The 14,107-nt window shown below is 32.1% G+C and overlaps 1 protein-coding gene across 1 annotated transcript in view; it reads right to left on the bottom strand.

Moving 5' to 3' along the window:
- Nucleotides 1-14,107, bottom strand: part of LOC149802116 (adhesion G protein-coupled receptor V1-like) — a 513,020-nt gene that overhangs the window by 323,295 nt on the left and 175,618 nt on the right. Inside the window, exons 26-29 of the mRNA XM_089956897.1 lie at nucleotides 13,594-13,750; nucleotides 9,385-9,602; nucleotides 8,104-8,115; nucleotides 135-259 (exon numbers count right to left, since the gene is read on the bottom strand). Of these exons, the coding sequence (XP_089813023.1) occupies nucleotides 135-259; nucleotides 8,104-8,115; nucleotides 9,385-9,602; nucleotides 13,594-13,750 (512 nt within the window). The remainder of the gene's footprint in view (nucleotides 1-134; nucleotides 260-8,103; nucleotides 8,116-9,384; nucleotides 9,603-13,593; nucleotides 13,751-14,107) is intronic.

Here is a 14,107-nt window from a genome sequence, read left to right as displayed (position 1 = left end):
GGCATGGGAGAATTAAATCCCACTTCCTGTGTAATCAATCTGTCTCTCCAACATGACTCATTTTGATAGGATTTTCATTGCCACACATCAGTACAACAATTTTGTATGGATTTCATACATTTCATCAAACTTACCTGCGCTCTATCAGCTGACCATCCAGATAAAACTGGATAGTGGTAGAGTTGGATGTCAGAAGCACATGATGCCACTTTGTATCCTGGATGTTCTTGTCAACACTCTTGGAGAAGAATAGATTGTCCTGCATGGAAAAGTAAGCTATTCATTCTAGTATTTACCACAACTACTGAATTCCATTAAAATGTCAATTCAGTCTCTATACATTATTTATATGACCACATGTACTGAATTCCATTTAAATGTCAATTCAGTCTCAATACATTATTTACATGACCACATTTACTGAATTCCATTAAAATGTCAATTCAGTCTCTATACATTATTTATATGACCACATGTACTGAAATTTCATTTAAATGTCAATTCAGTCTCTATACATTATTTATATGACCACATTTACTGATATCCATTTAAATGTCAATTCAGTCTCTATACATTATTTATATGACCACATTTACTGATATCCATTTAAATGTCAATTCAGTCTCTATACATTATTTATATGACCACATTTACTGATATCCATTTAAATGTCAATTCAGTCTCTATACATTATTTATATGACCACATTTACTGATATCCATTTAAATGTCAATTCAGTCTCTATACATTATTTATATGACCACATTTACTGATATCCATTTAAATGTCAATTCAGTCTCTATACATTATTTACATGACCACATTTACTGATATCCATTTAAATGTCAATTCAGTCTCAATACATTATTTACATGACCACATTTACTGATATCCATTTAAATGTCAATTCAATCTCTATACATTATTTATATGACCACATTTACTGATATCCATTTAAATGTCAATTCAGTCTCTATACATTATTTATATGACCACATTTACTGATATCCATTTAAATGTCAATTCAGTCTCTATACATTATTTACATGACCACATTTACTGATATCCATTTAAATGTCCATTCAGTCTCAATACATTATTTATATGACCACATTTACTGATATCCATTTAAATGTCGATTCAGTCTCAATACATTATTTATATGACCACATGTACTGAATTCCATTAAAATGTCAATTCAGTCTCAATACATTATTTATATGACCACATCTACTGAATTCCATTTAAATGTCAATTCAGTCTCTAACTGTTCTGTATAGTGATGATCTTACATGACTGCTCATTTCTAATGAAGTTTATTAAATGTTTCAAATAGTTTCTATAAATTTCATATGAAATGAGTACAAAATGTAGCATTACATTACAAAAATATACTGCTTTTAAGTGAAAAGACTGCAATATATTCAGATGCCTTGGTCATTGCATCTTTTATTTGCATGATGTTATGATGTCATTTTGAAGTCATGAGATGTTATTATATGCGGTACACACATAACAATTTTCATATGTGTATATTAACACAGATAGCACAGTAGTCTGTGAGAAATAGATCGTATATATGCAAAGGGATTAACAGCACATAAAGACAATCCTGGCTAAATAGTGCCCAGCAAAATGTACACATGATGACAAAGAAAAAAAATATAATCGCTGAAACTGTTAGGAAGATAAAATACTCTGAAAATCCATTAACATGTAAGCCTCTTGCATAGAAGATACAAGTGTACTATGATGTAAAAATTCTTAAAAAGATATGAAAATACAAGATAAGATATACAAATTCTTACAAAGGAAAAAAAATACAAGATAATGTAAAAAAGGTCATCTCCTTAAAGAGGGTCTAAATTGCTCAGAAACTCATTACTACACTATTTGTATTTCTATCAGTAACTCTGGAATGATTCTAAACTCATTTCAAGAGGAAAAACACCAAGAAGGTAAATAATTATTCCATGACTATTTATATTTCTATCTGTAACTCTGGAGAGATTCTAACTATGTCTCAAGAGTAGAAACGCCAAGAATATAAGTTATTTATTCAATGAGCCACACTTTTAGGCAGGTTAAACATTGGCTGGAATACAAATTATATTTATGTAAATCGTTGCATAAAATCATATGCTTCTGAAAGTTGTTACAAAAAATTAAGATATTTATGAAATCACATATGAAGAAATTAATAATTTGTGAAACTGGACATAACATTTTGTTGAGTTAAAGGTCTCTTTTTCGACTTTTGACTGGCAATAATTCTAAATTTATAATGAACTAACCATTCAATTTGTGTGTGGAAATAAACAGTACATTTAATATTATTTAACATGAATGACATGATTCCCAATTCTACACATTCTATTTATCTCACCATTCATTCACTTTGAAGGTCATGTTCTCCACTTTCATAAACCAGACTAAGACCAAGGGACATAACCCACCAAATTAACATCACCAATCATGTAAGGTACAAAAAATTCTGCATTGGAGGTAGATTACAGATGATCAGTTTGATACTGAACATAATAAACTGGAATTACTAAGACTGTGTTATTGGGGTGAAATTTTTCTCCAGAGTGGTTGCAGTTTTGCTTCATGCTGTTAGATTGACAAGAATTCTGCAGTAAGAGGTCTTGTTTGCTCCTTTATGGAGCATTCAAAATATATTGCAAAGTCATTTTAGAAGAAAGCAGGTCACAGCCACTATATTTCATGACAATGAGTGAATGTCTGAAAAAGCTTCATGATAGAGGATATCCAAGCAAGGGTGTCAGAGAAATGGAGTTCAGTGCAATAACATAACCAATAGAATAGAAACAGTGTCAGGTAAGTCAATCTATTAGAACAAATATTACCTCTCAAGGTGGATGTACCCATTATGTTTCATAACTGTACATAAAACTGTGTCAAACTAATGCAAGAATTTACTATAACTACTAAAGGAAGAAAAAATTAGTCACCATCACCTACTTTTGCCCATAGTGGGTACTACTCATCAAGCTTGATGAATGTACATTTAAAAGCATCATAGAGATGGAGATAAAAGCAAACCACACATAAACTTGATCATGAGAAAAGGTCATTGTGACCTACTTCTGTCTTTTGAGGAATACCCTCCATGACTGTCCATACCACAGAGAAAATGAGGTAAATGCAAAACTTAATGTATCATCTGTATGAAATGTAGGTCACTGTCATCTGTAATATACAGAACCTGCTGTGATGAAAACACCTATTAGGTTTCATGACTATCTATCCATCAATGTAAGAAAAACTAAGCTATATGAAAATACTAATCACAAAAGTTGGTCATTGAGCCCTCCTTTTGCTTGTGATGAGCAGTATCCTCCATGATGAGAACTGGCATCAAGTTTTGTAATTGTACACACAAGAGTGACAGAGAAATGGTGCTAAATGCACACACTAAATGTAATCACTGGTGTCTGAAAATTGTCATTGTAACCTAATTTTGCTTATGGTGAGTAATAACATCAACGATGAATTTACATATCAAGTTGCATGACTATACATATAAAAGTCTAAGAAAAAGAACCTAATGCAAAACTTGAATGACCAGAATGTGAAAAGTAGGTCATTGTGACCTACTTTTGGCAGTGATGAGCTACACATCCACAGTGAATAAACTCTTCAAGTTTCATGTCCATTTATACAATGGTGTCAGAGAAACAGAGCTAAATGCAAATATTTTTAACACAAATGTCCATGCCAACAGTGGCAATGCTGCAGACTATGCCAACAGTGGCAATGCTGCAGACTATGCCAACAGTGGCAATCAGTTAGACTTTATCTTAAACATAAATAGTACAGATGAGACCAAAAAAAACTAATTCTCAAAATGAATAAATTCATAACTTCCTGCAATGCAAGGTCATGAAGTAAGAATCTCTCAAAGTACAGATTCAAACCATCGAATCCAACTAAAATAAACCTACTACAAAAACTACAGTTTTGTAGGAAAAAGATTTTTAAGAATCAAAGTAGTTTTTAGTTTCTTGGATAAGGTATTGGAAAGAGTCTGAATGAATGATCAAGGAAAACAATTTGTGCATGGGTGATATCTGTTAAGGATAATGGATTGAAGAACTAAAAATAATGTGAGCATATCAGAAGCTGAGTGATAAGCTGGTGTAATCTCATTAATGTCATCAAGTGATGTGAATTTTTAACAAATGCCTGAAGGAAATGCATAATTATGGTGCTATGCAGGGCAAAGCAAGCAAATGCATTTGTTTATCTGCTCCTTGGAAGTGTCTAGGTGAAGTCATTGCTATAAAAGAATTGACTGCCTAACAACAACTCTTGTATACAAATGTGTAAATTGGGTAGTTCTGAATAACTAGAATACCTATTTATTTTAGGTGTTTGATATGTATAAACTGAGTAGTTCCTGAATACCTGGAATATTTATTTTAGGTGGTTAAATGTGTAAATTGAGTAGTTCCTGAATAACAGAGTACCTATTTATTTTAGGTGTATACATGTGTAAATTTAGTAGTTCCTGAATACCTGGAATACCTATTTATTGTAGGTTTACACATGTGTAAATTGATTAGTTCCTGAATACCTGGAATACCTATTTATTTTAGTTGAAAACAATGATTTTAATCTAGCAAATATCAATATATCCCCAAATCTGACACCGTCAGATGAAATCTTCAGTTCTCTAATGCAATTATTCAGAATTCCCTTCCATCAAATGTAAATCTGCAACAACCCTGATGGAATTCCATTATCTCTACAAAAAAATATACCTTTTGCATACTTCATTCTTTATTGATATCTCTATACATATGCTACTCTGTGTTTATGTGTGTGCATCTTTAGCATATATGCACATATCAGTGTGTGTTTGTGTTTCCTTTTCTATTAAAGTAGTATTGCTATTAATTATAATTTTTTATTTCTGGTTATAGACGAGGGCTCTCGTTACAGATGAGGGCTCAAATGGAAAATAGATTTTCAACTAATGGACTTAACCTCTTGAAATAAAGAATCATTATTATTATTATTATTATTATTACAAAAATAAATAAATAAATCCCTATACAGGACAACAGGGGCTTCTTTTCTCCTCATCTGATTGAAAACAACTGAAATTGTTGCAAATGAAATCAACTGAAATCTTTGCAAAGGAAATCAAACACTTGCAAGAAAATGTCCTTCATTTCTTCTAATGTAGATAGGAAAATGAAGATTTATCAAACCAAATATTTCTCATACCATGAATCATATATTAACATTTAAAATATTTTTCATTATTGTGCTGCACACAAAATTGTTATTTACCACCACTTGTGGAAATTCATCATTATCAAAATGTAATATCCCCCTCTGCTCAACATCACCTTGTTGGAAAACTATGCATTCCCTGTTGTACACCATGAAAACTATGCATTCCCTGTCATACATAATGAAAACTATGCATTCCCTGTCATACACAATGAAAACTATGCAATCCTTGTCATACATAATGAAAACTACACATTCCCTGTCATACACAATGAAAAATATGCATTCCCTGTTGTACACAATGAAAACTATGCATTCCCTGTCATACATAATGAAAACTATGTATTCCCTGTTGAACACAATGAAAACTATGCATCTCTGTTAAAGACAATGAAAACTATGCATTCCCTGTCATAAATAATAAAAACTATGTATTCTCTGTTAAATGCAAAGAAAACTATGCATCCCTGTCATACACAATGAAAAATATGCATTCCCTGTTACACACAAAGAAAAAGATGCATTCCCTGTCATACAAAATGAAAACTGTGCATTCCCTGTTACACACAAAGAAAACTATGCATTCAATGTCATACAAAATAAAAACTATGTATCCCCTTTTAAACACAATGAAAATATGCATTCCCTGTCATACACAATGAAAACTATGTATTTCTCTGTAAAATGCAAAGAAAACTATGCATTCCCTGTCATACACAATGAAAACTATGCATTCCCTGTCATACACAAAGAAAACTATGCATTCCCTGTCATACACAATGAAAACTATGTATTCCCTGTTAAGTGCAAAGACAACTATTCATCTGTGTCATACACAATGAAAACTATGCATTCCCTGTTACAAAAAAGAAAAGTATGCATTCCCTGTCATACACAATGAAAACTATGCATTCCCTGTTACACACAAAGACAGCCATGCATCCCTGTCATACATAATTAAAACTATGTATTCCCTGTTACATACCAAGAAAACTATGCATTCCCTGACACACACAATGAAAACTATGCATTCCCTGTTAAACACAATGAAAAGTATGCTTTCCCTGTTACAAACAATGAAAAATATGCATTCCCTGTCATACACAATTTAAACTATGTATTCCCTGTTAAATGCAAAGAAAACTATGCATCCCTGACAAACACAAAGAAAACTTTGCATTCCCTGTCATACATAATGAAAACTATGTATACCCTGTTAAACACAATGAAAACTATGCATCCCTGTCATGCACAATGAAAACTATGCATTCCCTGTTACACAAAGAAAACTATGCATTCCCTGTCATACACAATGAAAACTATGTATTCCCTGTTAAACACAAAGAAAACTATGCATCCCTGTCATACACAATGAAAACTATGCATTCCCTGTTACACACAAGAAAACTATGCATTCCCTGTTAAACACAATGAAAAATATGCATTCCCTGTTATACACATTTAAAACTATGTATTCCCTGTAAAATGCAAAGAAAGCTATGCATCCCTGACAAATACAAAGAAAACTATGCCTTCCCTGTCATACATAATTAAAACTATGTATTCCCTGTCATACACAATGAAAACTATGTATTCCCTATCATACATGATAAAAACTATGTATTCCCTGTAAAACACAATGAAAACTATGCATTCCGTGTCATACACAATGAAAATTATGTATTCCCTGTTAAATGCAAAGAATACTATGTATTCCCTGTCATACAAAATGAAAGCTATGCATTCCCTGTTAAACACAAAGAAAACTATGCATTCCCTGTCATACACAATGAAAACTATTTATTTTCTGTTAAACACAATGAAAACTATGCATTCCCTGTCATACACAATGAAAACTATTTATTTTCTGTTAAACACAATGAAAACTATGCATTCCCTGTCATACACAATGAAAACTATTTATTTTCTGTTAAACACAATGAAAACTATGCATTCCCTGTCATACACAATGAAAACTATTTATTTTCTGTTAAACACAATGAAAACTATGCATTCCCTGTCATACACAATGAAAACTATTTATTTTCTGTTAAACACAATGAAAACTATGCATTCCCTGTCATACACAATGAAAACTATTTATTTTCTGTTAAACACAACGAAAACTATGCATTCCCTGTCATACACAATGAAAACTATTTATTTTCTGTTAAACACAATGAAAACTATGCATTCCCTGTCATACACAATGAAAACTATGCATTCCCTGTAGAATGCAATGAAAAGCATGCATCGTTGACAATCACAAAGAAAAGTATGCATCCCTGTCAAACATAAAGGAAAAGTGCAAGATAGCCAAGTATAACTTTATTAGTTACACAAAACTGATTAAAACCAAATGCTTGAAAGTGCTATAATGTAACTCTGTAATAATATAAATTCAAAAACAAACCATCTGCAAACTGTATAGATCTGCTGTTGCATAATGCACTGGCGGATCTAGTTTAATATAGTTTCTTTTGGAGTAACCAGTAGAACAAACATCATAGACTTTGATCAGCAAGCACACTATGCAATGGTAGATCAAGGTCTATATTGTTTGCAGCTGGTTCTGACATTATATTTCCCAACCATTCTGTGATTTTTAGTGAAATGAAGGCCAAATGAAGGTCATATATTTGGTATGTAAAATCTAAGTTGTAGCAATTAATTTATTTAAATGATGAACATCCTCATGTCTTACAACTTAAAGGGCAATGATGTTTATGATAGTATGCATGCATTACAACAGCTCTAATTCAACAGTTTACAAAACCAAGATAACAACAAATCACATAGATGCTTTGATAAAACATTTAACAACTATATATAACAAACCTGAATGATTCCCTGGAAAAAAAAGAATATATCTATCAAAAATATACTTCAAACTTCCCAGCTTATATGAGCAGGTAAATGTGATCTACATTATACACTGGGTGGAAGTACTGTTTTATCCATGGATGTCTATATGTTGTATGGAAAACATAAAGCCAATACATTCTGCATCAAAGCATGCTAATCTGTAGAAAAGTAATTGTCCTGAAATTCATCATTTTATCTGACACATCTATAAATGTATGTCATGTTTGTTACTGTATATACTTTTGATGCTGAGTAAAACATAAACTTCAGTTAGATGAAAAGTTTGCTATTCTTTTGACCTACACTGTAAACATAAGGCTGTATGTGAAGGAGGATGTTGTTTAAACATAGGGCTGTATGTGAAGAAGGATGTTGTTTAAACATAAGGCTGTATGTGAAGAAGGATTTTGTTTAAACATAAGGCTGTATGTGAAGAAGGATGTTGTTTAAACATAAGGCTGTATGTGAAGGAGGATTTTGTCTAAACATAAGGCTGTATGTGAAGGAGGATGTTGTTTAAACATAGGGCTGTATGCAAAGGAGGAAGTTGTTTAAACATAGGGCTGTATGTGAAGGAGGACTTTGTTTAAACATAGGGCTGTATGTGAAGGAAGATTTTGTTCAAACATAAGACTGCATGTGAAGGAAAAAATTGTTTAAACATAATTAAATCATATTGTAATGACTGAAAGATTTATCTTTAAATTTTGAAACACTTACAGACTTAAGTAGATTAAACAAAACCAAGTTGTATACATCAAAACATTAAAACAATTTTTTAAAAATAAATGTAAAATTGATTATCAATTTGGTGTTAAAAAAATAAATAACAGGAAAATATACTTAAACAGTAAACAATAGCTTGCATTTTGATGAATATCTGACAATGTAATTAGTATTGTTTCGATACTAATTTGACAGCTTGTTGAAATATTTAAAAAATACATCATAGAAAAACAGACTCATGCTACAGTATCAACTTGATGAAATATTTGACAAGATGCTGAAAAACAAACATCATATCATTGTTGAAACCTTTGATTCTAAAATAAGAATAAATAAAACATCAACCCAGCCCTATATTAAATGCATAAATAGCTATTTTTGTTAAATGTTTTATCAACATGGTAAACATTTCACACCTATTCAACATATTACATCAAAACTGTGAACATTTGTCAATTAACACTGTAGCACAAGATAACAAAACAATTTAATTTGTGACATGTGTTAATATTTATATTGCATACTTACATTAGACCCTGTCAGAGAGTAGCCAAACAGCAGCTGAGTGGTAAAATCAGAGGTGACAAGTTTAAGGGTGTAGAAATGCCTGGAACCATCTCTATTTGTTTTGGCCAATATATAACCACTTGTATTAGAGAATGGCTGCACCCAGCCTCCAATGCTAAACCCATCTGGAATGTCTGCTGCAATTGGATGGTACCTGCTTGCTACAGAAATATAATGACCTGGAGAAAAAAAATCTCACATTACAACATATTTCTCATGAATTATATTGGCTGCTTCAACACATTAAAGGTTTTTGTAGTGAACTTCCAATTCTGATTCATGTGTTGACATTACAGGAGTCTGATTTATGTATTGACATTACAGAACTCTGATTCATGTCTTGACATTATAGAACTCTGATTCATGTCTTGACATTGCAAAACTCTGATTAATATCTTGACATTACAGAACTCTGATTCATGTCTTGACATTACAGAACTCTGATTCATGTCTTGACATTATAGAAATCTGATTCATGTGTTGACATTACATAACTCTGATTCATGTCTTGACATTACAGAACTCTAATTCATGCGTTGACATTACATGAATCTGATTCATGTCTTGACATTGCAAAACTCTGATTAATGTCTTGACATTATAGAACTCTGATTCATGTCTTGACATTACAGAACTCTGATTCATGTCTTGACATTATAGAAATCTGATTCATGTGTTGACATTACATAACTCTGATTCATGTCTTGACATTACAGAACTCTAATTCATGTGTTGACATTACATGAATCTGATTCATGTCTTGACATTGCAAAACTCTGATTAATGTCTTGACATTACAGAACTCTGATTCATGTCTTGACATTACAAAACTCTGATTCATGTCTTGACATTACAAAACTCTGATTCATGTCTTGACATTACATAACTCTGATTCATGTCTTGACATTACAGGAATCTGATTCATATGTTGACATTACAGAACTCTTATTTATGTCTTGACATTACAAAACTCTGATTCATGTTTTGACATTGCAAAACTCTGATTAGTGTCTTGACATTACAGAACTCTGAATCATGTCTTGACATTACAGAGCCTAATCACATATATTAATTAGGTCTCCTGCACCTTAAATACATGTATAAAAACCGACATAACTTCAATGTAAAAAAAGTATGACCAATTAAAAGTCTACAAATTTTTAAAATCAATCAGGGTGAATAATAATTTATTTGTACAAACTGTTAAAAACATGAAATGCAAACTGAATAGACATGACATTTTCAACACAATTTATGATAGGAAGGGGGAGATACCATATTTCATGTATTTTTTCATACACTTTAATTTTTTTGTACACAACCCAGTTATCCAAATAATAATTATTTAAATGTATCATAATTTTTCGTACATATCACTTTGTATTTTTCAAATAATCCATTAAATTATCAGACATAAAATTTCTACTAAGAAGATTTACATTTGCAAAAAAGATAGAAATTACCATATTGCCATTTTGTTTTTACAAAAATTAATAATTAATTGTTGGTGAGAAAATACAAAGATTGATGCATAAGCATGGGCACCCGCAGCATAGGTCGGGGGAGTACATGACCCCCCCCCCCCCGAAATCATACCGCAATATATATATATATATATATATATATATATATATATATATATATATATATATATATATATATATATATATTCCAACAAGTTTAATCATGCAAATGAAGCTGAAAATATGTCACAAGATTCAGTTCAAAATGCTTAGTAAATATCAGCTTTAGTTTCAGATTGCCTACTATACTAACTCTCCCAGCAGTGACTAAAAGCCCCCCCCAATATCCTGCCCCCTGTTCCACCAAAAATCCTGCTGGTGCCCATGTGCATAAGCTTTCTATGGTCAACTGGAATAACCCAAAGCGCTAAGCATGTTTAATTACCATGTAAATAACACTGCATAGCCATGTGGTTGTTATGACAATGTACATCATAATTAATACAAGAATAAATTGTTGATTTAGCGATGTTTATTAATAATGGAATATAGTACGGTCATAATACATGAGGATCATCTCAATCATCAGGCAACTGAAAATAGCCTTTTATTCTCTTTGCAAAAGCTACAAAAGAAAAACCACCCTGAATAAATACAGTCTTGTACACTGACAAAATTTTGTTTCATCTCTCTGTAGCTCACACACATGTGCACCCCCATGCTCATGCATATTAACTAAAACGTGATTTCAAGTTCTTTATTTTCTATTGCAATTTGATAATGAGATTATTGTTGCTGTAAAATACAAGTTGCACTTAATTTCTTAACAATGTGGACTCATATCGTTGTGTATAATTTGCCAATAAATAATACCCATGACTAATACATATATATAAACCATCTTAATCATCTTGCCAACATTACACAACATATGATCTAAATGCAGACAAGCTTGCACACTGAGACATAATCCTTTCTCTCTCTCTCTCTCTCTCATTCACTAATAACAACAAAAATCTTTTTGAATGCTTTTATTTTTATTGTAATTAGATTCTTGACTTGAGAGCAGAATGAGACAGAAAATATATGTTTACTTTGTAAGTTTATACCATTACATTGTCGTGTAGTGTGTGTTCCATGGAACTTGTTCAGGTATGATCCCTTTATATTTTGTACATGGTCAGTACCACCAAATGATAGTTATTTATCTTACATATAATATTTTGTACACTGAAATTAATAATTATTTTTTCCTGTACGAAAAATTACATGAAATATGGTAATCCAGAACCACATGCAAATAGCAATCCAATGGCATGGTACTAGCCACATTTAATATAAGACTGAATTAGATGTTTATCTTTATCATGGGTGAGACGGAAGGAGAGACATGCAAGATAGCTGCACTTTCATACCAAATTACTCTGAGGGCTGTTCCATTTAAACATACAAGGTACCTAGTAAAGACAGTTTTTTTTTAAATGTCTGCCATGGCATTCTGATTACTCAGAGTTCATATGAAAATTCTAAATTGCACCTATATGTGACTACCACACTGAATGTGCACTCCCTGGGTCCCAAGGATGTTTTACTGGAACAGCCATCAGTACGATTAAATATGTTCCAGTCAACTTTTCTACTTATTCCTGAAAGTAGGTCAACATCAATATCCAAATTTTACTTCCAGATATTAACCCTTTACCTCATGCAAGCATCTTTGGACACCTCTACTCCATTCACATGGAAGCGCCTTTTGACACCTGCTGTAAACATTAGCCATTTTGAGCTGGTTTTCGTAGCGCCACCTTTCAGGAAAACCTCCCTATTAGATACTACATTCATTTCTGCCAATTATGTCAGATCATGTGGTCACTATTTATGCACTGGTTGATATCTGCTATTTAAAGTAACTGGGTCATAATCTCCACTCTCCAAAATGGCGGTCACGGATTTTATTCATTACTTACAAAGTTTTCACAATTAGAATCACAACTATGAAAGATTCAATAACTTAGGTAAAGGCTCTGATATTGATGTAGGCAGCAATTAGTTTTTATAAATTATCAAATTCAGATGACTTAGTGATGTAGACGTGGACAAAAAACTTGTAAATTTCGAGTATGAGAAATGGCATCTACGCCTAGTCACGTGGCCTCACTGACATGATGGTGAACAAGTTCTCTCAAGATTTTAGAGCACATAAAAAATTCTTCCATGAAAAATAATTACACAGCTATAACAATCAGACTTTACTCTTAAATTTGACCACATATAATAGATGTGTATAGATGTGTACCAAAAATGTACAATGGTTAAAATTGCCGTTAAACGTAACATACACTACATTGCTTAATATTTCACAGGCAGGCTTATGCATATGCAGTCAACTAGGTAGCAGGTGTTCTATTCATAGCACACTGCACTTTGTAACTATGCTCTATGAGGTAAAGGGTTAAAAGGAGTCATGAACAAATAAAAGAAATGAGAAATATTTGTAAATCTGGAAAACACAGTACCAGTCACCAAACTACAGTGGTCCAGCATCTACAATGAGAAGCCTACGAAGAATACAGTTATTAAAATCATTAAAAAGTTTCCCCTTTAGATGCCTTATGAAAATCCATTTCATAATTACAACACCAGCTTGACATCACAGAAGTAGATGTTTTACAAATGTGAGACCTTTGTTTAAGCATGATATCCTTACCCTGAAATCCATCTATGAAAACAACATTTGTCCCTGTCTGGGGCCTCCGCTTGTTAGGGACCAGAGTGACACCTGATGGGATGTCACCAAGGAAGATCAAATCAAACATCTGAGGCATACCTCCTGCCACAAGCACTGAGAAAATCTCCCAGGAAACCTACAGAACAAGCCATATTTTACTCACAATTCATTCCTGGATATGTTTATAAAATGATATGGAAAATATTTCCATCACTGACCTTAAAAAAAGAACATACACTAAGGCTTAAAAATAAACAAAAACAAATGAATGATGCATAACAACTGCAGGTAAAATAACTGCCATGAAGGTGATTACTAAAAGATAATATCAGATACGAAATATAGGTTTGTAGAAGAAAAAAAAATTTCTTTAGTAAATTATGTTGCACTGTGAACACTCACCCAATCACGTATGTTATGAAAATAAACTCTACTACTTCAAAAATTCAGACCTCCCAAAAAGATAAAAATTGTCTTTTCTGTCTATATATAA

The sequence above is a fragment of the Sinohyriopsis cumingii genome, chromosome 4 (assembly GCF_028554795.1).
Source record: "Sinohyriopsis cumingii isolate HCF-2022 chromosome 4, ASM2855479v2, whole genome shotgun sequence".
Lineage (NCBI taxonomy): Eukaryota > Metazoa > Mollusca > Bivalvia > Unionida > Unionidae > Sinohyriopsis > Sinohyriopsis cumingii.
The sequence above is the reverse complement of the archived record's forward strand: the minus strand, read 5'-3'. Positions and strand labels throughout refer to the sequence as shown.